Genomic DNA, 26,900 nt, shown 5'->3' on the forward strand with positions numbered 1-26,900 from the left:
CCGCGCGTGGTCGCGGAACACGCGGGACGGGAGCGGCGCTCGGGGGGCACCGGGGTTTATTGGGGGGCTGGGGTACAACACACTCGGGCTGCACAAACTCGGGATCCCGGGCGGGAACGGCCCGGGCTGGCCGGTACCGTCAGCAGGGCCACGGGGCCGGTACCGGCGTCTGTTCGGGGGATTTCGGTGCCACAACGGAGGATGCCGGTAGCAGGGCCGGGAGTATGGTGCCGGTACCGGCGTCTGTATCGGGGATTTCGGTGCCAGAACGGAGGATGCCGGTAGCAATACCGGGAGCATGGTGCCGGTACCGGCGTCTGTAGTGCCGGCATGGGGGACTTCGGTGCCAGAACGGAGGATGCCGGTACCAGTACTGAAAGCATGGTGCTGGTACTGATCCCAGTACCGGAGCTGTGGTGCCGGTACCAGTGGCTCCGGTGCCACTCTTACTTCGCCTTCTCCGCGAACTCTGCCAGGTTCAGGGATGCTCTGACGCCTGCGGGGACACGGACGCTGTTAATGCCCGTTCCCGGGGTCCGGCCGGTTCCCCGCATCACCGTCCCGCTCCCTCCCGGTTCCGCTGAGCACGGCGGTGACAGCTCCGGAGGGGAGCCTCAGGTAAAGCAGCGCTAAAGGGACACTTGGGCACAGGGGTGGACACACGGATTGACACACGGATGGGGTCTGGCTATGGAGAAGCGGGAGAGAAGCGCCTGCTCTACCCACGCCCCGGGAGAACGGGCCGGTGCTACCGGAGCAGAGCGGTTCGGGCGGTGCCGCGGCAGACACGGGGCTCGGCCCGGCCCCCGCGGCTCGGTACCTACGGGCAGGCTGGGCTGCGGGGCCACCCCGGCCGCCAGCCGGGCTCTGCTCCTGGCCAGAGTGTGCAGGACTGCACCGTGCAGCACAGGGAGGAGAGAGAGGTTAGAGAGGGCACCGTGACACCCCTGAGCACCCAGAAATAATCACTCGCGGTTAATTAACATTAACGAGCTGCCCAGCGCCCCTGAGCTGGGAAAACCTGGGCACGGAGCAGGTGGAGGGACAGGGGGAGCGGAGTCACCTTCTCGGGTGACACTGGAGGCCGCGTCCAGGGCCCTGGTGCCGATGCCACCCATCATGCTGTCCACGGCCTGGTGGTGCTTGAGGAAGAAGGGTCGGATGACGCTGTGGTAGATGAGCTGGGAGCCGTTCCAGGGCACCGGGGCCATGCACCACACCAGGAACAGGCACTGCGGGCACAGGGGGGGCTCAGCGCTCCAGGGACCCCCAGCTCACTGGAGATCCCAGATCTGGGCTGGGTGCAGCCCCTCTGATGCTTCAAGTTTTAGCTTTCATATTGTCCACATTCTGTACTAGTTTATAACTCTGAACTTCATTTAAAGCAAGTTCTCCTCACAGCTCAGTCACACAAAATCCTTTTGCAGTCCCAGAACCAAGGACAGCACTGCAACTCAGGCCCAAAAAGTGCAAACAACAGGGGAGCAATCTGGGAGGGTGGGACTGCACAATCTGGAGCTGTGATTGAACAATTAACCCCAATATGGAAACAGACCAAAACTTATAAAAGTGTGAAAACTCATGACACGCCATCCAGCTTGGGTGTAGCCTTGGCTGGGTTCTTACAGTGCCCAAGGTGAACCCTTTTAATAAATCCCTACTTAATTCCTTTAACTCTGTTAACCTAACTCTGTTCCAGGGAGCCTCTTTGGGCATCACCACCCACCAGAGCCCAGCACACCCAGCTCCTCCCGTCCAGCCCTGGCATGGGAGGAGCCCGGGACAGCCCTGGCACGGGAGGAGCTCAGCATTACCTTCCCAGCGTAGTAGAAGGGGAACCAGTAGAGGAAAAGGTCGGAGAAGAACTCGGCGATGCTGAAAATGCCGTAGACCACCCAGTATGTGAGCCACATGGTGTCATCCTCCTTGGTGTTGCTCTCGATGGCCTTGATGCTGTGGAAGGAAAAGGAAAGGAAAGGAAAGGAAAGGAAAGGAAAGGAAAGGAAAGGAAAGGAAAGGAAAGGAAAGGAAAGGAAAGGAAAGGAAAGGAAAGGAAAGGAAAGGAAAGGAAAGGAAAGGAAAGGAAAGGAAAGGAAAGGAAAGGAAAGGAAAGGAAAGGAAAGGAAAGGAAAGGAAAGGAAAGGAAAGGAAAGGAAAGGAAAGGAAGAAGGAAAGGAAAGGAAGAAGGAAAGGAAAGGAAGAAGGAAAGGAAAGGAAGAAGGAAAGGAAAGGAAGAAGGAAAGGAAAGGAAGAAGGAAAGGAAAGGAAGAAGGAAAGGAAAGGAAGAAGGAAAGGAAAGGAAGAAGGAAAGGAAAGGAAGAAGGAAAGGAAAGGAAGAAGGAAAGGAAAGGAAGAAGGAAAGGAAAGGAAGAAGGAAAGGAAAGGAAGAAGGAAAGGAAAGGAAGAAGGAAAGGAAAGGAAGAAGGAAAGGAAAGGAAGAAGGAAAGGAAAGGAAGAAGGAAAGGAAAGGAAGAAGGAAAGGAAAGGAAGAAGGAAAGGAAAGGAAGAAGGAAAGGAAAGGAAGAAGGAAAGGAAAGGAAGAAGGAAAGGAAAGGAAGAAGGAAAGGAAAGGAAGAAGGAAAGGAAAGGAAGAAGGAAAGGAAAGGAAGAAGGAAAGGAAAGGAAGAAGGAAAGGAAAGGAAGAAGGAAAGGAAAGGAAGAAGGAAAGGAAAGGAAAGGAAGAAGGAAAGGAAGGGAAAGGAAAGGGGAAAGGAAAGGGGAAAGGAAAGGGGAAAGGAAAGGGGAAAGGAAAGGGGAAAGGAAAGGAAGAAGGAAAAGAAGAAGGAAAGGAAGGACACAGCTGCTTCAGCCCTGGGCTGATCACCTCCCCAAACCCTCCACACCCCATAGGGAACCTGCCCACTGCACTGGCACGGTTCCAGCGTTTCCAGGAAGGCCTCAAGAGCTTCCCAGCCATCATTGCCTCTCGAGTGAGCAGGCAGACCCTCAGCCAAGGGCGGGCAGTGCTCTCCAGGTGTGGGCCCGGTACTTACGAGACGTAGGCGGGGTAGACGAAGCCGATGATGTTGCAGAGCAGGGAAGCGCCGTAGCCGAACATGAGGTAGAGCCCCAGGAAAGTCACGGAACCTGCGGGGACAGGGGACAGTCTGGAGTCTGCTGCCACCAGGGGAGACCCCTGAGCTGGGTCTCCTGAGTGGGATTCTCAACCCAGAGAATGGGAATGGGGCGTGGCAGGGGGGTAACTGTCGCAGACATCTTTTATGAAAAATCCTTTCTTAGGATTTTTCCTCCTGAGAAGCTGGGAGGCCTCAGGAACAAAATGTAAACATTGATTATCTGCTGCTGTGGAATGCAACAGGTGCATCTGTGATTGCTCTCATGTGGTTGTTTCTAATTAATGGCCAATCACAGTCAGCTGGCTTGGAAAGAGAGTCTGAGACACAAACGTTTGTTATTATTCTATTCTATTCTATTCTATTCTATTCTATTCTATTCTATTCTATTCTATTCTATTCTAGTCTATTCTATTCTAGTCTATTCTATTCTAGTCTATTCCATTCCATTCCATTCTTAGCCAGCCTTCTGAGATGAAACCTTTCCTTCTATTCTTTTTAGTATACTTTTAATGTATGTATATGATAAAATAATAAACCAAGCCTTCTGAAACATGGAGTCAACATTCTCGTCTCTTCCCTCACCTGAAAACCCCAGTGAACATGGTCACAGGTAACGACCACCCCCCCGTTAATTCAGATGCTCGGTGGAACGGGGCACGTGGCGGAGCCTGCTCCTCCCCGGGGCACCCATGAGCCGCTGCTGTCACCGTCTGTCCCCTCCCCTGGCTCGGAGGGGACTTTTACCAGCCCAACCTCGCCGCGCTCTCGGCCCTTGGAGCGGGGCCAGCGCGGCAGGAACCGGAGACGCTGACAACACACCCATGGTCCAAAGTCAAGGCTCCGCTCGTCTCCCCCGCTCGGCGTTCCCCGAGCGAGCCGCGGCTCAAGGACGAGCCCCGCTCCCGGATCGGGCTCCTCCCGCAGCCGCAGCAAGGCTTGGCTCCCCTGGGAGCGGCAATGCAACCCCGCTGCCCTGCTGCTGCCGCTCAATTAGATCGCTCAATTAATTAAATGCGAGCCGCAGCCTAATGGTGGAACCTGCCCAGCGCTCGCTGGAGGCGGGGGAAGGTGGGACAGGGAGGTTTTGGGGTGGAAAAGCGCCACAGAGCCCTGCTCACATCAGGAAAGCTTCAGGGATATTTGGGATGGAGCGATTTGTGCAGCCCGGCACAAATGAACAAACTCCTGCAGCAGCAGCAAGCAATGGGAAGCTGGGAATTAACCTGTGTGGGTGAATTAAAGTCCTTGTCGGGCTTGGAGGGAGGATAATCCCAGCTCTGCTCGCTGCAGCATTCCTGGGCAGGAATTTATTAGTTATAAACTAATGCGGCCCCGATCCGGGCACCCACAGCACAGGGGACGGGCAGGAGCAGCGCGGCTTTGGAGCGATCCCAAACCGCCCTCCGAGCAGGGCAGGCAGGTCCAGGCAGTGCTGGGTTTCACTCCCCAAGAGCCTTAGAAGGGATTTCGCAGGATTTGAAGCCCCAGAGAAATTTATGTAACAGCAAAAGCCCAGGGAGAGGCTTTGCTGGGGGAGAAGTTGGAGGTGGTGCTGCCCAGAGGTTGCTCCAAACCCCAGCCCAAGGTTCAAACACAAATTAGGGATTGCTCCAGAGCTATGGGAGGGAGAAATTGGGAATTTTTAGTTCAGCAACATTGAACTAAATAATGAACTAATGAACTTCTCCATTCCAGGACAGGGATTCAGAATGCAGAACCATCCCTTTTTGGTGTGTCCACTCTTGTTCTACCATCACATCTGAGCCTGACCAAATCCCCAGGATTGTTTTGCTTGAGTGGCACCACATCCAAACCCAACCTGCACAGCAGCTCGTGCTCCTCCACGGACACTCTTCCCCTCAGAGTGGGAGCACCAGCCCTGCTGCAGGTGAAGGGCCAGGAAATCACACCTGGAGGCCAAAGGCTTGGAGGGACACAGCAAACAGGGAAGCCCTGAGCCCTCCCGGGAGGTTTGATATGAAATCTCGATATGGAGGGCAGGCATGAGGCCGGTTCAAGTTGGCAGAGAGGGCACAGGGCCGAGGGTCAGGGGAGAGGATCCCCGGGGAGAATCCGGCTGGTTCCTCATTAATGAACAACAGGGATCCGGGTAAAGGCCGGGTGCCCACGGTGGGACACGGGGACAAACTCCCATCCCCAGTGCCCCAGCTGACCCACCACAATCTGGGGGTTCACGCAGAATGGGGACCCCCCGTCAGAGCCAGGGGTCTCGAGGGTCTCTCTGACACTCGGACCCTGCTGCCTTTAGGATTTGGGGATTTGGTGCCTGCGGAAGGAGGGGGCAGCGCGGTGACAGCGATGTCACCCCCGGCACCCCCTCCCAGCCCGGCCCCGCTCCGCACCCAAAACCAGGGCAGTCCTGCCTGCCCTCTCCATGCTGAGCCCAGAGCCACGGCGAGCAGCCGCCACGGCGCCCCACCGTACGGGGCAGAACGGGAGAACCGGGGAGGCCCCGAGGTAACGGTCGCACCTGAGGCCAGGTAGAGCCGTTGGACGCCGGTGCGGGCTTCCAGGTGCGCCAGCAGGTCGCCGATCGGGCCGGGGCTGTGGAGGAAGCGCTCCAGGCGCTGCTGCAGGGCGGCCATGGCGGCGATGCGGGAGCTGGAGGGGCCCCGGTCCGACCCCGACCCCGACCCCGGCCCCGGTCAGCGCGGCGGGGGGGCGTGGCCAGCGGCAGATGGGCGGTGCAAACCGGAAGGCGTGGCCAATGGGAAGGCGGGGCGGGGGTCGAGGCGGGCCAATGAGGCGAGGCCGTGCGGGGGGCGGGGCGGACGCCGTTGCCATGGCAACGCGCGCAGTGGCCTCATGGCGGCTCGGCCCGGGCCCGGCCCGGCGCTGGCGCTGTCGCTGTTCCCGGTGCTGGTGGCGCTGCTCGTGGTGGCCGCCAGCGCCTCTCCGGGCCCCCGCCAAGCCCCCCCGCGTCTACCTGAGCAGCTGGGCTGTGCGGGTGGCGGCGGGGCTGCGGGACGCTCGGGACTTGGCCCGCCGGCACGGGCTGCTCTACCTGGGTCAGGTGCGGCCTGGGCGGGCCCAGCTCACCCCGTGTGGCCCTGGCCCAACTCACCCCCTGTGCCCCTGGCCCGATCTTCTCGCTCATACCCGCCCTGTGCAACCACTTTGTCCCCTTCGCTTGTCCCATGGGCAGGGATATCGTTCATTAGGCCGCATTGCTCCGAGCCCCATCCAACATTTCCTCTCAAACACGTCCTGGAATTTGGGAATCCTGTGCCAGCATCCCCACACCCTCAGAGCAAACGGCCTCTGAGCATGCAGAGGACACCCAGCCCCTCCCCACCTCCCCAGGACTTCATTCTGTCCCCCCAAGTGACACTTTCTGCCTGTCCTGCGCTGCAGTGTTGAATTTGCCATCCTGACCTCCACAGCTGCCCCTGGCAAAGCTCAGAGCAGCTCTTTGTGCCCGCAGGTGATGGAGGGAGAGCCCTTCTTCCACTTCAGCCACCGTGGCACCAGGCAGAGAGCCCTGAGCAGGCACTGGGGGTGGCACATGCGGCTCTCCAGGGACCCCCAGGTAGGGAGGAGGAGTGTGATGGTGCTCACAGGGGTCTCAGGCTGAGGGAAGAGACGACTTCATGTTTCAGAAGGGTTGATTTATTATTTTGTGATATGTATTACATTGAAACTATACTAAAAGAATAGAAGAAAAGGTTTCATCAGAAGGCTAGCTAAGAATAGAATAGGAAAGAATGATAACAAAGGTTTGTGGCATGGATTCTCTGTCTGAGCCAGCTCACTGTGACTGGCCATTAATTAGAAACAACCAACATAGGCTAATCAAAACTCTACCTGTTGCACTCCACAGCAGCAGATAATCAACGTTTACATTTTGTTCCTGAGGCCCTCTCAGCTTTTCAGGAGGAGGAATCCTAAGGAAAGGGTTTCTCATAAAAGATGTCTGTGACAGAGCAGGACACAGGGAGCTGGGGCACAGCTGTGGGCAGGCCCTGCTTGGCACCCACAGCGCTGCTCCGTGCCCAGGTGCTGTGGTTTGAGCAGCAGACGCTGAAGAGGCGCTCCAGGAGAGGTGCCCACGGTGTGCCACGCTCCAGCGTGGTGCCCACGGATCCCTGGTTCCCCAAGCAGTGGTACATGGTGAGAATGGGCTCCTTCCCCTCCTCATCCCCACCCCAGTCACGGCATGGAGGAGAGCAGTGGTGCATCCAGTGCCCCCTCCCTGCTGGGCACCATCCCAGAGGGCACAGGATTGCTCTGGGTTGTTCTGGGATATCCACAGTGGGAGAGAGCCCACAACCCCTCTGGTCTCTGTTCACTGCACACTGATGAAGTTCTTCCCTCTGTGCAGGGGGAATTTCTGGGATCAGTCCCTGCCCTGGTTCCTCTGGTGCCATTTCTGCACACAGGGACACCCAGGGCCCCTCTCAAGGCTGAGCACCCCCGGCTCCCTCAGCTTTTCTTTGTCAGGATGCTCCAACCCCATCCTCACCCTTGTGACCCTCCACTGGACCCACTCCACATCCACAGCACCCCAGAGGTGCCTCCAGGGCTGGGCAGAGGGGCAAGATCCCTCCCTGAGCATGGCAATGCCCTTCTCAGGCCACAAACCCATCTAACACCGGCAGTGATGAGGCAGCAGGGCTCTGAGGTGACCCCTGCCAATCAAATCTAATCTGTTTTTCCAGAACAACGACATCCACCCTGACCTGAACATCCTCACGGCGTGGAGCAGAGGCTACACGGGGCTGGGGGTGGTGCTGACTGTGCTGGATGATGGGCTGGAGAAGGATCATCCCGACCTGGCTGCCAACTACGTAAATATGGGGGTGTCCAGGGAGCTGGGAAGGGGGGGGAAAGCCTTCATCCCATCCCTAGCACTGTGAGGAGGGAGTTTGAGGGGTCAATTCCTTCATCCCATCCCTGGAACTGTGAGGAAGGAGTTTGAGGGGTCAATTCCTTCATCCCATCCCTGGAACTGTGAGGAAGGAATTTGAGGGGTCAATTCCTTCATCCCATCCCTGGAACTGTGAGGAAGGAGTTTGAGGGGTCAATTCCTTCATCCCATCCCTGGAACTGTGAGGAAGGAGTTTGAGGGGTCAATTCCTTCATCCCATCCCTGGAACTGTGAGGAAGGAATTTGAGGGGTCAATTCCTTCATCCCATCCCTGACTTTGTGCAGAGGGAGCTCAGGGAGTCAATTCCTTGGCACTGTGCAGAGAGAGCTTGGGGGGTCAATTCCTTCACCCCAGCCCTGGAATTATGCAGAGAAAGATCAGAGGGTCAATTCCTTCACCCTGGCACTGTGCAGAGGGAATTCAGCCTCTCCAGGGCTGGATCCAAGGTTTGGAGCCTCCCTCAGTGCAATCTCACACTGAGGAGGAAATGTTCGAACTTGTACACGCTCTGGAGCCCCCAAATTGGTGTAATTACAGCAAGCTGCAAAGCCAGTACAGCTGGTAAAGCCTCCTGTGCTGCACGGGGAAGGGAAGGGAAGGAAATTCTGGGGGTGTGGAACACAACCAACCCTTCCCGTGGCTCCTGGCTGCTCTCCTGGGGCTGTGTGGCCAGCGAGGGTCACCCTCAGGTGACAGGGCTCTGTCAGGGGAACAGCAAAGCTGTGCTGCTTTCACCCCTTTGTGCAGAACCCCAGAGCCACTGAGGGTGGAAAAGGGATTCAGGATCACAGAGTCCAACCTGGTGCCAGGTCACCAGCCCAGAGCACTGAGTGCCACCTCCAGCCCTTCCAGGGGTGGGCACTCCAAACCTGCCTGGGCCATCCTTTCCACGGGGAAATTCCTGCTGGTGTCCCACCCAGAGGCTGCTCCCTCTTGTTACAGCCTGAGCACCTTTTCCATGCGGAAATTCCTGCTGATGTCCCCACTGGCCCACTCTGAGGCTGTTCCCTGAGCATCCTTTCCATGGGGAAATTCCTGCTCATGTCCCATCCTGAGGCTGCTCCCTCTTGTCAAGGCCTGAGCACCTTTTCCATGCAGAAATTCCTGCTGGTGTCCCACCCTAGGTCTGTTCCCTCTTGTCAAGGCCTGAGCACATTTTCCATGGGGGAAATTCCTGCTGATGTCCCACCCTGGGTCTGTTCCCTCTTGTCAAGGCCTGAGCACCTTTTCCATGGGGAAATTCCTGCTGATGTCCCACCCTGAGTCTGTTCCCTCTTGTTACAGCCTGAGCACCTTTTCCATGGGGAAATTCCTGCTGATGTCCCACCCTGAGTCTGTTCCCTCTTGTTACAGCCTGAGCACCTTTTCCATGGGGAAATTCCTGCTGATGTCCCACCCTGGGTCTGTTCCCTCTTGTTACAGCCTGAGCACCTTTTCCATGGGGAAATTCCTGCTGATGTCCCACCCTGAGTCTGTTCCCTCTTGTTACAGCCTGAGCACCTTTTCCATGGGGAAATTCCTGCTGATGTCCCACCCTGGGTCTGTTCCCTCTTGTCAAGGCCTGAGCACCTTTTCCATGGGGAAATTCCTGCTGATATCCCCCCTAGCACACCCTGACGCTGCTCCCTCTTGTCCTGTTGTCCGTGAGAGCAGAGCCCGACCCCTCTGGCTGTCCCCTCCTGTCAAGGAGTTTTGCAGAGCCACAAGGTCCCCCCTGCTCCCCCTTTCCTCCCTCTGAGCCCCTTCCCAGCTCCCCCAGCCCCTCCTGGTGCTCCCTTTCCCTCTCAGGGCTGGGTTCAGCTCCAGCTCCCAGCGCAGCCGGGCACGAAGGGGCCCCGCTGTCCCCAGGGCTGGCGGGCAGTGCCAGCAGCAGGCTCGGTGCCAGGCGCCTGTGCCGAGCTGTCACAACCCTGCCAGGGCCCTTGGGGACAGCCACTGCCTCCCTGTGTAACAGGACCCGCTGGCAAGTTACGACTTCAACAGCAACGACCCCGATCCGCAGCCCCGATACAGCGACAGCGACAAGAACTGGTGAGTGCTGGGTCCTGCACTGAGGGGGGGCAGCTCTGGGGGGGCTGTCCCAGGACCCCACCCCTCACAGGGTCACTCTGCGCCCCCCCAGGCACGGGACACGCTGTGCAGGGGAAGTGGCAGCTGTGGCCAACAATGGGATCTGTGGGGCAGGCGTCGCCTACAACGCCAAAATCGGAGGTGAGAGGTTGGTCCCATGGGAGGGAAGATGGAAATGAGCTCCAGCCTCATGTGGGGATGCAGGAGCCCAGAGGGGGATGCTCTGGGCTTTACAGGGTTGGCAGAGTAGGTGCTGCCCCATGTGAGGATGCCCTGGGCTTTACAGACATGCCCAGGGTGGGTGCTGCCCCATTTAGGGATGCAGGAGCCCAGGGGGGAATGCTCTGGGATTTACTGGGGTAGCAAGGTGGGTGCTGCCCCACCTGGGGATGCTCTGGGCTTTACAGGGGTGCCCAGGGTGGGTGCTGCCCCACATAAGGATGCTCTGGGCCTTATAAGGGTGCCCAGGGTGGGTGCTGCCCCACATCAGGGGTTTGATGCTCAGCCCAGCACCCAGCAGGGCAGGCTCAGACTCTGCTGTGGAAATGAGGGTGGCAAAGGGGGTTAAAATCTCCCTGGGCTTAATTACAAAAGGCTTAACGAGGAGCTTTGGGAAGTGGCTCATGGCAGGGCACACATGGCAGGGCACAGACCCATGGGGGACTAATCTCCTTAGGGCAGGGGCATGTGAAAGCTGCTCAAAGCTCTGGGGGGCCTGGCAAGGTGTCCCCAGGCCCTGCCTTCGGGGTGGCACGTGTGTGGCTGCTGTCTCCTCGTGGCTCCTGTCCCTTTGGAGCCACCTCAACCTTTCCTGGGTGCTGCCACCCCTCGGCCACGGCTGCCCCATGCCTGCCCTCAGGTGTGAGGATGCTGGACGGCTCCATCATGGACATAGTGGAGGCCCAGGCCCTGAGCCTGCAACCCCAGTACATCCACATCTACAGTGCCAGCTGGGGCCCTGAGGATGATGGCAGGACGGTGGATGGGCCTGGAGTCCTGGCTGCGGCCGCTTTCCACAAAGGAGTCGTCCAAGTAAGCCCAGCCCTGCCCTTGGGGACACAGGGACACGAGGACACCCTGCTCACTCCCTCTGCTCTTCAACAGGGACGGGGTGGGCTCGGCTCCATCTTCATCTGGGCCTCAGGCAATGGTGGCACCAACTACGACAACTGCAACTGCGACGGGTACACCAACAGCATCTACACGGTGTCGGTGGGCAGCGTGCTGGGGGACGGGCACCGGCCCCTCTACAGCGAGAGCTGCCCTGCCATCCTCACCACCACCTACAGCAGCAGGACCACCAGCAAGGTGCAGATTGTGAGTGTCACAGCAGCAGCTCTGGGGCTGACACAGATCCCAGCATGGGTTGGTCACAGTCTTCCTGAGCTGGGTGTCTGTGTAGAGCGCCAAAACGCAGAGGGATCTGAAAGGAGAATTTATTGAAGGTACCCAGCCCCAGGGAGTTTTATTGGAAGGAGTCCTGAGACCCCTCTGTAGGAGTGTCAGGGGTAGCACAGTCAGGACAGATGGAGATGAAAGATCTCTGCAGCCAGGTAATGGAATTTGGGGTTTATTGCACAGGGCCTGGGTGCAGGACCCTGCTGGGAGCTGCCAGGCACAGCTCAGAGCAGGCCCCAAAGAGGGAGAGAGAGATAAAGAGAGTGGTAAAGAGAGAATGAGAGAGTAAAAGAGAGGATCAGAGGGTGAGGTTCCCATTACAATACAAAAAATCTTCTTCTGGTCTTGGAACTTGGGGTTTATTGAAAAAGGGCCTGGGTGCAGGGCCCTGTGGGAGCTGCAGCCACAGCTCAGAGCAGGCCTGAGAGGAGAGAGGGAGAGAGAGGATGAGAGGGTGAGAGAGTAAAAGGGGTAAGAGAGTGAAGTTCCTGTTACAATACAATAAATCTTCTCCTGTGTTGAATATTCTGATTCTCACTAACCAATCTAGTACAAGATACAAATCCTATAGCATTTCCATACAGCCTGTAAGAATCATTACATTACCATACTGTGCTACATTTTAAACCCTAAAAACTCCTCTTTGGGCCCCTTCTGCCAAGCTGTAGGGTCTGCTCTGACCCTTAGACATGTCTGCAAGCAGAGGGTATTGTCTGATCAAAAGGAGATTACCTTCAGCCAGCCACACCATTGTTTTCCCATTGTTCAGTAACTAAGAGATCTCAGAGCTTGCTTTCATTTCAATCTCACTTATAGTTTCCATATTCTCAAAATCTTTTGCCAGACAATCATATTGATAAGGCTTTCCTGTTTCATCTTCCTCAACACCCCTGTGTCCCCTCCAGGTGACCACGGACCTGCACCACCGCTGCACAGACAAACACACGGGCACCTCGGCCTCGGCCCCGCTGGCTGCAGGAATGGTGGCCCTGGCACTGGAGGCCAAGTAGGTGACACAGGGACACTGCCCAGGGAGAGCTGGGGCCCAAGCAGGGAGGAGAAAAGGGAGGGAAAGCAGGAAGGTTGGGGTGCAGAGTTGTGGGAGTGCTGTCCTCTGGAGTTCTTTGCTCCCATTTTGGTGCTGGAGGAGGTTGGGGGGGGGGGAATCATGCCCAGATAATTGCTCTACCCACCCCACAAGAGCCAGATCTCCCCCTTAAGAACCAACCCAGACCTCTGTCCACACCCTCCTTGCTTCCAGCCCAGCCCTGACCTGGCGTGACCTGCAGCACCTGATCATCAGGGCCTCCAGACCTGCTCACCTGCAGGCAGAGGACTGGGCCGAGAACGGCGTTGGGCGCAGGGGTGAGTGCAGGGCTCAGCCTCTCAAACACCTTCCAGCAGCCCCTGGTGGCACTGAGGGCTCACAGGTCCCTTTTTGGGTGGCACCTGTGTCCCAGTGAGCCACTACTATGGCTATGGGCTGCTGGACGCGGGGCTGCTGGTGCAGGAGGCCGTGACGTGGACAGGGACCCGGCCACAGGAGAAGTGCTCAGTCCAGGCCATCCAGGTCCCCAGGTAAGGGACAGTGACCCCAGCTCCAGCCTCTCACAGGCACAGGGACACAAAAAGTGGGTCTGCTGTGCTTGGAGGTCGTAGGAGAGGGAATGTACTCACCTGCAGCTTGTCTTTGTCAGGGACATCAGCTCCAAGCTCGTCATCTCCACGGATGCCTCCTCCTGCTCCAAGAGCATCCGTTCCCTGGAGCACGTCCAGGTGCAGCTGTCGCTGAGCTACAGCCGCAGGGGGGACCTGGTGGTGGCCCTGAGCAGCCCCATGGGCACCACGTCCACGCTGGTGACAGTGCGGTAAGGACAGAGCGGGCACCGGGGCTCCCACGGCCACCCCAGGGCCTGGAGAGTCCCAAAAAGGGCCCAAAACTCCTCAGGACCCCTGCCACGGGGAGTGACCCCTCAGACAGAGCACAGGGTGACCCCTCAGGTCACCCCCTGCCCCTGCAGGGCCCTGGGCTGGCACTCCCAGCTCTGCTCTCCTCCTCCAGCCCCTACGACACCAGCCAGGACGGCTACCAGGACTGGACCTTCATGTCCACTCACTTCTGGGATGAGAACCCCAAGGGGATCTGGACCCTGCAGCTGGAGAACAGGGGTGATGCTGAGAACACAGGTGGGTGCCCCATTTTTCCTGGGGTCACCATGTGCTTGGTCATTCTTCCTTCCCCCTCTCCTTGAATGGGAAATTTGTTGGCTTCTCCTTCCTGGCCATGAGCCCTCCTGTGTTGGCTTTGAGGGTTTCCTTGGCCAGCACAGGGCCAGGAGCAGGACACAACCCCAAAACTTCTAGCCCCATATCCCTCACCTGGCATCCCCCTGTCCCTCCTGTCCCCCAAAGCTTCCAGCCCCATGTCCCTCCTGTCCCCAGACCCCAAAACTTCCAGGCCCATATCCCTCACCTGGCAGCCCCTCCTGTCTCTCTTGTCCCCTGTCCCCCAAAGCTTCCAGCCCCATGTCCCTCACCTGGCAGCTCCCTGTCCCTCCTGGCCCCAAAGCTTCCAGCTCCATATCCCTCACCTGGCAGCCCCATATCCCTCCTGTCCCCAAAGTTTCCAGTCCCATATCCCTCACCTGGCAGGCCCCTGTCCCTCCTGTCCCCAGGCCCCAAAGCTTCCAGCCCCATGTCCCTCACCTGGCAGCTCCCTGTCCCTCCTGTCCCCCAAAGTTTCCAGCCCCATATCTCTCACCTGGCAGCCCCCTGTCCCTACTGCCCCCAGGCCCCAAAGCTTCCAGCCCCATGTCCCTCCTGTCCCCCAAAGCTTCCAGCCCCCTGTCCCTCCTTGTCCCCAGGCCAGCTGACCACCTTCATCCTGCACCTGCATGGCACAGATGAGGACATGCCAGCCCGGCGCTCCGCAGCCACTGCCACCGATGAGTGCCTCAGGAGGGACAAGCAGGGAGCCTGTGAGGGTGAGCGAGGCTTTGTGGGGACAATGACATCGCTCTGCTCCCCAGGGCCTCACTCCAGCCTCTGTCCACAGACTGTGGCAGCTCCCTGTACATCCACCACGGCTCCTGCCTATCCTACTGCCCCCCGCGCTACTACGGCCAGAGCCGCAGTGCCAGCCCCAGGGGCACTGCCCTGGTGTGTGCCAGCTGCCACCCCTCCTGCTACACCTGCCAGGGCCCCCGGGCCAACAACTGCACGTCCTGTCCCTCGGGCCACACCTTCCAGGACATCACCCACACGTGCCAGGAGCCCGCAGAGGGCTCGCCCAGCCCGGCCAGGCTGCGCAGGGACCTGGTGGTTGTCACTGTCCTGGCCTGCAGCAGCCTGGTTCTGGCAGGGGTGCTCTACCCCACCTACAGGGTGGGTTTCCGTGCTGGCAAAGGTGCCCTGTGCTGTCCCCGGGCCAGGAGGACAGTGTGACACCAGGGACAGGGCGGGGATGCTTCCTGCCTTCCCAAATAAACCCGTTGTTGCCTTTCCTTTCCAAGGGTGATTCCCCTTCCCAGCAGCGCCTGTGAGGGGACAGTGATGGATTCCCCTTCCCAGCTGTGCGAGGGGACAGTGGTGGTGGCTCCTCCCACACCCCTGGGGACAGGGACACTGCCGGGGGGACAGAGCCCTGTGCCCTTTCCCAGGCACAGAGGGACGAGCTGTGACGTGTCCCCAAACAGCTGCACCCGTGTGGCTTCCGGCACAGCAGAGGCAGCCGAGGCCTCCAGTCCAGCCCAGAACCCCTCCAGAGTCCCCAGTTGCTGTTCACCAGCAGATTTAGGCCTTAAAAGGGCTCCTGGTGTGGCTGCACCCCCAGCCACTCTGTCCCATGGGGACTGGCACAGTGGCAGCTGTGCCCCCAGCACATGGCACCGGTGGCACTGGGCACAGATGGCACAGGCCCCGTGCCAGCACCCTGGGCTGCCCCAGGACACTGGGGAGGCGTGGTTTGTGTGTCCCCCCCCCCCCCCCCCCAGCACTGTGTGTTTGTTCAGCTGAAGAGTTTTGGGAATTAAGGCAGAGCCAGACATTTCTCCAAAGCTTATAATGAATGACCCGTGAGAACCTTGGCTGGACCTTCCCGAGCAGGGGGAGGAGGGAGCCACGATGGAGTTTGTCTCCAAGGGCAGGGGCTCTCCTCGGGGGCACCCCCAGGGATGAGCTGGGAGCCCTGCAAACACCAAGGGAGAGTCCTGGCACAGCCACCCAGCCCAGGTCTGTAGGATGAGGGGCTGGATGCCCCCGAGCACAGCTTGTCCAGGCCTCTCCTGGAGGTGCTCCCCATCCTGGCCTAACCCTCAGTGGGCAGCTGGTGGGGCTGGAAGTGCCGCTGGATCTCGGGGCGCACGTCCTCCTGCACGGGGAGAGACAGACGGGGTAGGGGCGGGCTGTGCCAGAGTGCCTGTCCCCTTCCTGTCCCCGTGTCCCCTTCCCCAGCCCTGTGTTCCCTTCCTGTCCCCATCCCCATGTCCTGTGTCCTTTTCCTGTCCCCATCCCCATGTCCCTGTCCCCACATCCCCTTCTCCATGTTCCCATCTCCATTCCTACATCCCCTTCCCATCCCCACATCCCTTTCCAGTCCCCTTCCCCATCCCTGCATCCCATCCCCTTGTCCCCTTCCTGTCCCCATCCCCATGTCCCAGTCCCTCATCCCCACCTCCCCTTCCTGTTCCCATCCATCCCCATGTCCCCAGCCTGTCCCTTTGCCACCTCCATCCCCAAATCCCCTATCCCATGTCCCCATCCCCACACCTCCTTCTCCTTGTCCCCATCCTGTCCCCCTCCATCCCCACATCCCTTTCCAAACCCCATCCCCGCATCCCCTTCCCCATGTCCCCATCCCCACATCCCCTTTCCCGTCCCCAACCCCACGTCCCCTGTCCCATGTCCCCATCCATTCCCATCCCCCTGTCCCCTTTCCTGTCCCTTTCCCCTTCCCATCCCCTTGTCCTACCGCCTGTCCCAGCTGCTCCAGCACCGGGATGAGGCGCAGCAGCTCCTCATCCTCAGGGTCCCCAGACCACGGTGGCACCTGGATCCAGTTGGCAGCCTGGGGGGGGGGGGACAGGGAGAGGGTTGGACCCCGCACAGCTCCAACCAGGACACGTGAATCCCCCCGGGGACAGGGACACATGCATCCCCCCGGAGTGGCAGTGCCCCACCTGGGCAGGGAAGCCCTGCATGGTGTGGTCCAGGCCCACCGTCGTGGCCAGGTCTCTGCCCAGCTGGGTCAGGTCCTTCCAGTAGCAGCCCTGGGAGCAGACACAGTCCTGCTGGGAGAGGCAGTGCCTGGCAGAGAGACAGAGCCGTGGGGAGCCTGCCCTGGCACACTGGGGGTGCCCAGCAGGGCACTGCCAGCACCATCACCTGATCAGCTTCTTCCTGGGGTCCAGCACTTCCAGGAGCTTCTTGGCATAGTCCTTCTTGGCAGTGGTGTAGATGAAGATCTGGCAGAGAGAGGGTGAAGCCTTCATGGGCTGCTTGAGTCACCCCAAAACCCTCAGGGGTCACCCCACAGCCCCAGGGGGCTCTGGGTACCTCATAGGTCTTGGAAACGCTCTCCAAGAACTCCTGCACGTGTGGTCGCAGCTTCACATGGACCTGGGAGGGAACAGCAACTTGGAAAACCTCCAGCACCCCCATGCTGACAGCAAGGGGAGCCCCAAGGGGGGGTTCAGTGCCCTCAGCAGGATCCCTCACCCCTGGGATTCCAGAGCCCTTCAGCCACAAGGGGCATTGGCACCGAGGCCACACGGGGTGGCAGTGAAGAGCCACCTCAGCCACGGCCCCAAATCACAGCTCCACACCAACCTTGTAGGAGCTGGCCTGGAAGTCCGTGGTGAAGGTGGCCGTGGCATCCTTCTGCCCGTGGGCGAGCAGCGAGGAGTAGAGCAGGGTCCCGTCCTGGGAACAGGGTCAGGAACAGGGTCAGGCTCGGCCCCAGCCCCTGCAGAGCCCCCCCAGACCCCTCCCCAGCTCACCAGCTCCAGGACCAGCGTGTGCTGCAGCTTCCTCCGCCCCCTCCGTGCCCTCGCTGGGGTCAGGGCGCCAGGGCTCGGCCTGGAGGGGGAAAACAGAGGGTCAGCGCTGCTGGACCCCCACACATATTGGGGGGTTATGGGGACCCCCCTCACACTCACAGGCTGGGGGCTGCAGGGCCAGCAGGGTCTTGATGCTCCAGCTCAGGGAGCCCTGAGAAATAGAAGCTGCCGGGGCCGGGTGGTTCTGGGGGTCCCGCAGGATCTGTGGGGCAGGAGGGTCCCGTCAGCACATCCAGGGCGGCATGGGGCCTCTTATCATCCCTGGCATCACCTCAAGCTCCTTCCCATTCCTCTCATCATCCCTGGCATCATTCCGTGTCCCCACGAGCAGGGGGTCCCCTCCGTGTCCCTACGAACAGGGATTTCCCCGCGTACCCCGCAGGGATTTCCGCGGGCACGGACGCGCTCACCGCTGTCCCCGGGGCTCCCCTCGGGTCCCCGCCGGACCAGGCGCCCCTTGCCGGGCGTGCTGGGCGAGCCGGGCACCCTCGCCCACCCCCGCGGGCCGCTCTCCCCCTCTCGGTGCCGGCTCTCGGCCCGAGCGCGAACCGCAGCCCTCGGGGTGCGGAGCTCCTGCTCCTCCCGCGGGGGCTTCTTCGTGCGTGGGGTGGCCCCCAAACCCGCCATGGCCAGGGAAAATCCCCCCCCTCCTCAGCAGCCCCAAATTAACCGTGGGGTGGGGGTGGGAGGGAGGGTTTTATAGGGCGGAGGCGCCTTTACAGCCCAAATTCCACCTGGAATCACTCAGATTTTACTGGCACCAGCTGGGCTCAGCTCTGGGCTCCCCAGCTGCTCCCGCGGCTCATTTCTGGCTCCTGCTGGTGCCACCCGATGTGCCAAGGACCCTCCTGGGCTGGCAGCCGCCGAGTTTGGGGACAGTCCCCAGCCACACGAGCTGAGGGGTCTCAGCTTCCCCTGGCACTGACTCCAAGCCCACCCCAAGGGACCCCCGAGTGCCCCAGAGCCCCCCTGATCACATCCTGTCCCCACAGGGGCCCCGCGGTGGCCGCCACCAGCCCCAGGGTTGGGTTACGGCCGGGGGGGACACGCTGGGCTCCGGCGGAAGGGAGATAAGCGAGAGGGCCCCGACCCCGGCAGGCAGAGCCTGGCACGGAGCCACGGACAGACACGGCGACACGGGCTGGGAACGGCTCAGGGGCTCGGCGCGGGGACACGGAGCGACCCCCAATCGTGGGGACACAGAGGGGACACCCCAAAGTGGAGGGACACAGAGGGGACTCCCTGAAAAGGGAGGGACACAGAGGGGACACCCCAAAGTGGAGGGACACAGAGGGGACCCACTGAAATGGGAGGGACACTGAGGAACCTCCCTCCTCATGGGGACACAGAGGGGACCCCCTGAAAAGTTGAGGGACGCAGAGGAGGCCCCGCTCATGAGAACACAAAGGGGAGCCCCCAAAGTGGAGGGACACGGAGGAGCCCCCTCTGCTCATGGGGACACAGAGGGGACCCCCTGAAAAGAGAGGGACATGGAGGAGCCCCCCTGCTCATGGGGTGACAGAGGGGACCCCCCAAAGTGGAGGGGCAGGAAGGAGCCCCCCCTTGCTCATGGGGACACAGAGGAGCCCCTGCTCATGGGAACAGAGAGGGGATCCCCCAAAGTAGAGGCACGGAGGAGACCCCCTGCTCATGGGGGGACACAGAAGGGACCCCCTGAAGTCATGGAGGAGCCCTCCCGCTGCTCATGGGGACACCGAGGGTCATGGAGGAGGCCTCGCTGCTCATGGGGACACAGAGGGGAGTCCCCAAAGTGGAGGGACACTGAGGAGCCCCCCTTGCCCACGGGGACACAGAGGGGACCCCCTGAAAAGAGAGGGACACGGAGGAGCCCCCCCGCCCACAGAGAACCCCCCCAGAAAAGGGAGGACCCCCCTGGGCCATCTCCAGCCAGCAAGGGACACGCAGCCAGCGAGGGGATAAACAATTTATTTCCTGCAAAAAAACCCAATAAATTACCACCCCCCTCCACCCTCCCGCTGCCACGCGGGCCCCAAGCACGGCGCGATGAGTGGGGGGATCCATTGCTGGGAGGGGGGCACAGGAAGGGTTCGGTGCCCGGTGGGAGCCCCGGCGTGCCCGGCGGTGCCCGCGGATGCCCGGGCTCAGGGCGGCCGGGGGTGCGGGCAGTGCCGCGCCGCCTCCCGCACCAGCCGCGCCTCGCGGGCCGTCCAGGGCCGGGCGTAGCCGTCGGGGGGCAGCAGGACGCGGTTCAGGGTGTGCTCGTGGTTCACGTGGCGCAGCGCCATCAGCACGTACTCGGCTCCCTCGAGCAGCGCGGGGCAGCCGCAGGTGCTGGGCACCCACAGGTACTCCCGGGCCACCAGCGGGAAGCGCTGCCGGTACCGCGCCTCCACCGCCACCTCGTAGCGCGTCTCCCGCCCCACCAAGCGCCGAGCCAGGATCCGCCCGCGGAACACTGCGGGGGGAGGATGGGGCAGCCTGAGCGCCTTCCTGGCCCTGGCATCGCCCTGAGCCCTTTCACACCCTCTGGCATCACCCTGAGCGCTTTCCTGCCCCTGGCATCGCCCTGAGCCCTTTCACACCCTCTGGCATCGCCCTGAGCCCTTTCCTGGCCCTGGCATCACCCTGAGCCCTTTGTTGTCCCTGGCGTCACCCTGAGTGCCTTCCTGTCCCTGGCATCGCCCTGAGCCCTTTCCTGGCCCTGGCATCACCCTGAGCCCTTTGTTGTCCCTGGCGTCACCCTGAGTGCCTTCCTGTCCCTGGCATCACCCTGAGCCCTTTCCTGGCCCTGGCATCACTCTGAGCTCTTTCCCACCCATGGCATCATCCTGAGCCTTTCCTGGCCCTGGCATCACCTCAAGCTCCTTCCCATCCCTCTCATCATCCCTGGCATCGTTCTGAGCCCCTTTCCGTCCCCGCATCGCCTCTGGCATCACCCTGAGCACATTCCTGTCCCCAGCACTGCCCTCAGTATCACCCTGAGCTCCTTCCCGCTCCTGGCAATGTCCTCGGCCCTGTCCCTGGCGATGTCCTTGTCCCTGTCCCGCCCCCGGGACCCTCCCGAGCCGCTCCCGGCCCGGCTCTCACCGAAGTCGCTCTGGCAGAAGTGCCGGATGCGCTGCGAGCGCCCCTTGGGCGGGCGGCACCTCCCGCAGCGCCCTGCGGGGATAAAACTGCAGCAATTTAGGGGCAAAGGGGACTCCTGACCCCCAAAATCCCCCTCACACACCCTTGGGAGAGGAGGCTGAGAGTCCACACCCCAGAGAGGTCACACGGGGCTCCTGAGAGCCCTGGCGAGGGATTTTAGGGTCCTTTTTAGGGTATCCCCCCACCATGGCAGCCCAGGATGCTCCAGCAGGGGCCTGGGGGTGCCGTGGGGACCCCCGAGGATGTACCTGCGGTATCCCCATCCTGGCTGCGGCCCGGCGGGCTCCTCGGCGGTGGCTCCGTGGCCAAGCCCCGGGGCCGTGGGGGCTCCGGGGGCTGCGGGGGCTCCGGGGGCGGGGGGCTGCCGGCCCCGCGGGGCTGCGGCTGCCGCAGGGCGCTCGTGTCCCCGCGGCCGAGCTGCGGGTGCCCGCGGGGCAGCCAGAACTGGTACTCGATGCCGGGGTTGGGCTCCTGCAGCAGCACCTGGAGGGGATGGGGGGACACGAGCGGGGCTGGGAGGGGCGGTGGGAACGGGGGCGGCTGCTGTCCCCAGCGCCGTGTCCGTCTGTCCTCACCATCACGTGCAGGTCCTCGAGGGTGGGTCCGGGCGCCTCCAGGCTCTCGGTGCCGTCGGGGGCCCGGTTGTAGGTCAGGAGGGTCCCGGCGGCCTCGTAGGGCCCCGGCCATGCGATGGCCCAGTCGCCGTTGAGGACGTAGCGGCCGTCGCTCGCCATCAGCGCTGCGGGACGGAGCGGCTCCGCTCAACCGAGCCCCGCACGGCCCCCGGGACCCCCGGCCCGCTCCCCTCCGGAGGCCTCTCCCGTGGGCCGGGAGCCGCGCTCGGGGCTCCGGCAATCCGCGTTCCTGCCGGATCTTGGCTCCGAGCCCGAGCCGCAGCCCAAGCCGGGTGTGCAGAGCCAGCCCCGAGCCCCCCCAAAGCCCGGCCGGGAGGGGGGAAGGGGCTCCGGCTGCATGGGAACGGGGAAAGGGGACGGGGGTGGGGATGGAGGTCCCTGTCCCGGTGCTCCAGCCCCGCGCTGGCTCCTTCCCAAAACGCGGCCGCGGCCTCTGGAAAATTGCCCCGAGCGCTTGGGAGTTCAGTGACCCCGCGATGCTCAAAACAGCATCCGAGGGAGGGAGCGGCGCGGCACGACAAGGGACAAACAAGGGACAAACATGGAGCAGCGCGGCGTGACACGGCCACCCCTGCCCTGCCCTGCCCTGCCCTGCCCTGCCCGCACACACAGCTGGCACCAGCCTGGGCCAACTGGGAGGCACTGGGAGGGACTGGGAGGGACAGGGATGGGGGCAGTTCGGGTCCTACCCAGGTAATTGCGGCTCTTGTCCGTTACTTTGATGTTGGTGGCCCCAGCCGGGATCTTGGTGACGTTCACATACCCCAAATATCCTGGGGGGGGGGATGGAGGGGGGGGCAGAGTCAGGGCAGAGCTTGGGCAGGGCCCAGGGGGCACCACGGGGGGACAGAGAGGGAGGGGACGGGCACAGAGGGGACCCGGGGCTGGGGCATTGACCCAGCTGGGCCCCACGTGCTGGGACATCAGGGACATGTGGGGACAGGGACTCTGGACACCGCTGGGGACATCACAGACCCCCCACAGGCCAGGAGTGACCCCTCTGCAATGAGTTAACCCCCCCAAGTGAAGGGACACCCTCGGGATGGGGGACAGGGATGGGACAATGGGGCACCCAGGCCACGCCTTGGGGACACGGGTGGGGACAGGAGGACAGGGGAGCCAAGAGCCAAAGCATTCACCCATGGAGGGGGCCGGGGCAATGGTTCATTCACCGGAGGAGGGGTCGGAGCCCTGGAACAGCCGGTGCACCAGCACACACGAGCCGTGGCCGCTGCCGCAGTGCCCGCAGGCGTCGGGGCCCGAGCCCAGGATCCCGTCACAGCCCACGCTCTGTGGGGAGCGCAGACCCCCCCTCAGCGCGGGGGTCGGGCCTGGGGGGTCCCGAGGGGGGTCCCAGTCCCGTTCACACCCACCAGGCAGCGCCCGCCGACGCACAGGTCCGGGGAGCCGGGGCTGCAGCGCGTCCCGTCCAGCACCCGGCCGAAGCTGTAGTAGAAATTGTGTCCCTCGGCCAGGCAGTTGAGGTCGCAGAGGTTTGGGGCTGCCGGAGCAGGGTGGGAAGGGGTTGGGGTGATGCCGGGGACGGCCGGGATGCCCCGGTGGTGCCGTCAGCACGGCGGGACTCACCTCCGTGGAAGGGCACCCAGCGGTAGCGGGCGGAGGTGCCCAGCACGGGCCGGTTGTCGTAGAGCGAGCACTGCATGGCCCGGAAGGGCACGGAACCGGCGGGGCAGCCCTGTGGGAGCACCGGGATGGAGCGGCCACGGGCACCGGGGACAGCCCCGTGGGTGCCGCGGCACTCACCTGGAGCTGGCAGAGCCGGTGCTGCCGCGGGTCCCCCGGGCACGGCTGCTCCTCGCTGCTCCTGCGGGCACAGGGACAGCAGTGTCCCACACAGGGAACCCCCAGCTCCAAGGCTGCGATGCCACCGAGCCACCACAGGGATGGTGGCACCCTGGTGGCACCAGGCCGAGGTGGTGGCAAGGCCTTGGGTGCCACATGGGGGGGTTTGGGAGCTGAGGGGGGGTCAGTGCTGCCCCGTCCCCCACTCACCGCAGGCACCGCCGGCTGCGCAGGGCGACCCCGTCCCCACAGGAGCTGGAGCAGGAGCTCCAGGGTCCCCAGGACCCCCAGGTCCCCTGGGGCCGAGCAGGGGCTGGGGGCTCGGGGACCCTCTCTGGTGTCCCCAGGGCTGGGTCCTGCGTGAGGAAGGTGATGGTGAGCGCTGGGGTGGGATGAAGGAGCCCAGGGGGTGCCATAGACCCCCTCAGGTGCCCCCCAGCCCCCTCACCTGCGCCGTGCCCACCAGGCTGAGCCAGGCCAGCAGCAGCAGCCGCCAGCACCTGCGGGGCAGAGAGAGAGCCCTGAGTCCGGGGACAGGGGGGTGGCACCGGGCTGTCCCCCTGCCCAGCATGGCCACCGAGGTGGGGACACCACCGAGACACCCCCAGGACCACAGAGAGGGGATGGGGGTGAGGGGGGCAAAGCCAGACCCCAGGGAGGTGATGTGGGGTCTGGTGCCACCAGCGGGGACAGGCGGGTGGGGGACACGGGGTGAGTGATGCTGGGTGGTGACACGGGGTGGGTGACACGGGGTGAGTGACACAGGGTGAGGGGTGACACGGGGTGGTGACATCAGGTGGTGACACGGGGTGGGAGATGACACGGGGTGGGCGACACAGGGTGGATAGTGACACAGGGTGGATGGTGACACGGGGTGGGTGACACGGGGTGGGTGACACGGTGGATGGTGACACGGGGTGGGTGACACAGGGTGGATGGTGACACGGGGTGGGTGACACGGGGTGGGTGACACAGGGTGGTTGACACAGGGTGGATGGTGACACGGGGTGGGTGACACGGGGTGGGTGACACGGGGTGGGTGACACAGGGTGGGTGACACGGTGGATGGTGACACGGGGTGGGTGACACGGGGTGGGTGACACAGGGTGGTTGACACAGGGTGGATGGTGACACGGGGTGGGTGACACGGGGTGGGTGACACGGGGTGGGTGACACAGGGTGGATGGTGACACGGGGTGGGTGACACAGGGTGGGTGACACAGGGTGGATGGTGACACGGGGTGGGTGACACGGGGTGGGTGACACAGGGTGGATGGTGACACGGGGTGGGTGACACGGGGTGGGTGACACAGGGTGGATGGTGACACGGGGTGGGTGACACGGGGTGGGTGACACAGGGTGGATGGTGACGCGGGGTGTCCCCCCCACGTGCCCACGCAGCCCCGGCACGGGCGACGGCCCCGCCGCCCCCAGGGCCCCGCGGCGGGCGCCGGGCCGGGATCGCTGCCTGCCGGGGCAGGACCAGACCTGCTCGCCGGGGCTCCCGCGTCGCTCCCCGATCCGGATCCGGCCCCGCCGTGGGGCGAGCGGGGTGGGGGGCAGCGAGAGGCCCCCACAGCGCCCGATCCTGCAGCCCCCCAAGAGCGCCCTGCCCGGGGCTGAGGGAGGTGCCAGGAGGGTGCGGGGGGTGCGGGGGTCCCATCCCCGTGTCGGGGAATCCCCCGGTTGGGCCGGTTCCGTCCCGTCGCGGGCAGCCCCCGGCACCCCCCGGCTGTGGGTGCCCCCAGCAGGACAGGGGAAGGGCCGGGGGGTCGCGCTGCCGCCTCTCCAGGGGGGTGTTTGTATCGTCCGGACCCCGCCGAAGGTCGGGCGATGCCCGGTGGGTGATGCCCAAACCCCGCTCTAGCGCGGGGGCACCGCGTGCCTCAGTTTCCCCGCAGGAGCTGCGGGAAGGCGCGGAGTCTCGGGACAAGGGGGGTCCGCGAGGGTTAAAGCACAAACCAGGAGCTTACCCGGCAGCGTGGGGGTCCGAGCCGCCCCCACGGCCCCTCCCGGCCATGCCGCCCCTCGTCGGCCGCGTCGCGGCGGCTCCGTCCCGGCTCGGCGTGCCGGCGGCGGGGAGCGGGGGGGACCCGGGGCCAGCGGGCATCGCCTGCGCAGCTCCGGGGGGGCCGGACGAGGCTTCCCCCCCCACCACACACACACACCCTCCCCGTTCGCCTGCCGTCCCTCCCCGCCGCGTTATTAATATCCAGCCCCAAAGGTGCGCCCAGCCCTCCCCGGCCGCCCGTTAACCCTTGGGGGCCCGGAGCTCCGGCGGTCGGGGTGGGGGGGTGGTGGCGTCCTGGGGCCTGTAAAACAACATCAGCGCCCCCCGGGACCCCCCCAGCCCCAGCGGAGGAGGGGAGGAGGCGCCAGGAGCTCCCTGCACAGTCGGATCCCGATCCGGGACCCTCCGGTGCTGCTCATCCCCGAGGGCCGGGACCCCCGCGGGGGTCTCCGCTTTGTGATCGGGGTTTGGGCTGGGAAGGAACAGAGCGGTGGGTGTGGGTGCGGGGGGAGCACACAGCACCCCTGGCCGCCAGGGACACCCGCACCCGGAGCTGAAGGGGTTACAGTGTCCGGTGTCCCTCGGGGTGTCCCCGGTGCCGCGCAGAGCGGGCGGGATGGAGCCGGGGAGCGCAGGGGCTGAGCCCCCCCCGGGCTGGTACCTCCGGGATGAAGGCAGCGGGACGCTCTACAAGCGGGGACGGCTCCTGGGAGAGGTAAATCCCCTGAACTGCCCCCCCTGAGCTGCCCCCAGCGCCCCCTCCCCGCTGGGCACCATGGGGGGATCACACACCCGCACCCCCCGAGGGTCCCGATCCATCTGGGAAAGGGGAAACTGAGGCACGGTGCTGAGCCCCAGCAGCTCCGGTCCCTGGGGCTCCGAGCCCCACACTTGGGTGGGCACCCCAAGCCCACGGGGTCACTCGCAGGGCACCTTCGGCCGCTGCTACCAGGTGACAGAGGTGACAAGTGGCCGGCGCTACGCGGCGAAGGTGATCCCGAGAGCCCGGCTGGCTGCCGCGGGCGTGGGGGACAGGGTGAGTGCGGGGGGATACTGCCCGGGGAGAGGGGACAGTGCCCAGGGAGAGGGGACAATGCCCGGGGACACTGCCCGGGGAGAGGGGACAGTGCCCGGGTGTCCCCGCACAGCCTCTCCTGTGCCCCTCCCCGGGTGTCTGGGTGTGTTCCCATCCCCGCGGGTTTGTGTCGGGGGTCCGCGAGGGTCCCTGAGGGTCCCCCCGGGGCTGCCGGGCTGCTGTCGGTGCAGGTGGAGCGGGAGCGGGAGCTGCAGTGTCGCCTGCGCCACCCGCACATCGTGCGCCTGCACGGGCACTTCGCCGACGGCGGGCACCTCTACCTGCTGCTGGAGCTGTGCAGCCGGGGGGTGAGACCTGCGCCCCGAAACCGGGCTCCTGCACCCCGAAACCGAGCTTTTGAACCCCGAAACCGAGCCCTTCAACCCTGAAATTCTGCACCTCAAAACTGAGTTCCTACACCCCAAAACTGAGCCCTTGAACCGCGAAATTCTGCACCCCAAATCGGAGCCCTCGAACCCCAAAACTGAGCCTAAACACCCCAAAACTGAGCCCCCTCAGGCCGAGGCTTCAGCAGGGCCCTGCCTGGTGCCTTGCTCTGTCCCCAGGGCCCCCTCGCTCTGTCCCTGTCACTTTGTCCTCGTCCCATTTCATTGTCTCCATCCCTCGTCACTGTCCCAGCCACTGTCACTCTGTCCCCAGTCTCTCCTCAGTGTCCTCAGCTGCTGTCCCTCTGTCCCAGTCCCTGTCACTTCATCCCCAGTTCCCCTCCATTGTCCCCAGTCCCTCCTCAGTGTCC

General features: G+C 63.0%; 4 protein-coding genes across 5 annotated transcripts; 1 reads left to right on the forward strand and 3 right to left on the reverse strand.

Moving 5' to 3' along the window:
* Nucleotides 1–39: 39 nt before the first annotated feature.
* REEP6 (receptor accessory protein 6) lies at nt 40–5,742 on the reverse strand. The gene is made up of 5 exons (XM_059489610.1): nt 5,569–5,742; nt 2,994–3,087; nt 1,815–1,953; nt 1,064–1,232; nt 40–496 (listed from the first exon to the last, which is right to left on the reverse strand). The coding sequence occupies exons 1-5, from the start codon at nt 5,681–5,683 to the stop codon at nt 447–449; spliced, it is 567 nt and encodes a 188-aa protein (XP_059345593.1). The 5' UTR covers nt 5,684–5,742; the 3' UTR covers nt 40–446.
* A 161-nt stretch (nt 5,743–5,903) lies between these two features.
* PCSK4 (proprotein convertase subtilisin/kexin type 4) lies at nt 5,904–14,878 on the forward strand. Its single transcript, XM_059490009.1, is given in 16 exon segments — nt 5,904–5,993; nt 5,995–6,111; nt 6,523–6,627; nt 7,095–7,208; nt 7,757–7,885; nt 9,921–9,997; nt 10,089–10,177; nt 10,896–11,068; nt 11,141–11,353; nt 12,340–12,440; nt 12,696–12,799; nt 12,895–13,012; nt 13,132–13,302; nt 13,497–13,621; nt 14,299–14,418; nt 14,490–14,878. Coding segments are annotated over 16 exon segments (2,235 nt in total).
* A 636-nt stretch (nt 14,879–15,514) lies between these two features.
* Nucleotides 15,515–18,126, reverse strand: LOC132084686 (CTD small phosphatase-like protein 2-A). Of its 2 annotated transcripts, none has more exons than XR_009420096.1 (9): nt 17,901–18,126; nt 17,590–17,692; nt 17,431–17,509; nt 17,261–17,353; nt 16,988–17,050; nt 16,846–16,896; nt 16,612–16,738; nt 16,404–16,499; nt 15,515–15,803 (listed from the first exon to the last, which is right to left on the reverse strand). XR_009420096.1 is itself a non-coding variant. In XM_059489926.1 (9 exons), the coding sequence occupies exons 1-9, from the start codon at nt 18,115–18,117 to the stop codon at nt 15,741–15,743; spliced, it is 921 nt and encodes a 306-aa protein (XP_059345909.1). In that variant the 5' UTR covers nt 18,118–18,126; the 3' UTR covers nt 15,515–15,740. The 2 variants fall into 2 exon arrangements, 1 of the variants encoding a protein (XP_059345909.1); XM_059489926.1 differs by having other exon boundaries at nt 16,817–16,896.
* Nucleotides 18,127–19,475: 1,349 nt separating this feature from the next.
* On the reverse strand, nt 19,476–25,077 carry ADAMTSL5 (ADAMTS like 5). The gene is made up of 13 exons (XM_059490010.1): nt 25,031–25,077; nt 24,447–24,789; nt 23,506–23,557; nt 23,268–23,439; nt 23,019–23,079; nt 22,842–22,950; nt 22,628–22,755; nt 22,427–22,544; nt 21,944–22,027; nt 21,195–21,358; nt 20,868–21,102; nt 20,560–20,631; nt 19,476–19,927 (listed from the first exon to the last, which is right to left on the reverse strand). The coding sequence occupies exons 1-13, from the start codon at nt 25,075–25,077 to the stop codon at nt 19,614–19,616; spliced, it is 1,899 nt and encodes a 632-aa protein (XP_059345993.1). The 3' UTR covers nt 19,476–19,613.
* Between the last annotated feature and the right edge of the window lie 1,823 nt (nt 25,078–26,900).

The sequence above is a fragment of the Ammospiza nelsoni genome, chromosome 27, assembly GCF_027579445.1.
Source record: "Ammospiza nelsoni isolate bAmmNel1 chromosome 27, bAmmNel1.pri, whole genome shotgun sequence".
Classification (NCBI taxonomy): domain Eukaryota; kingdom Metazoa; phylum Chordata; class Aves; order Passeriformes; family Passerellidae; genus Ammospiza; species Ammospiza nelsoni.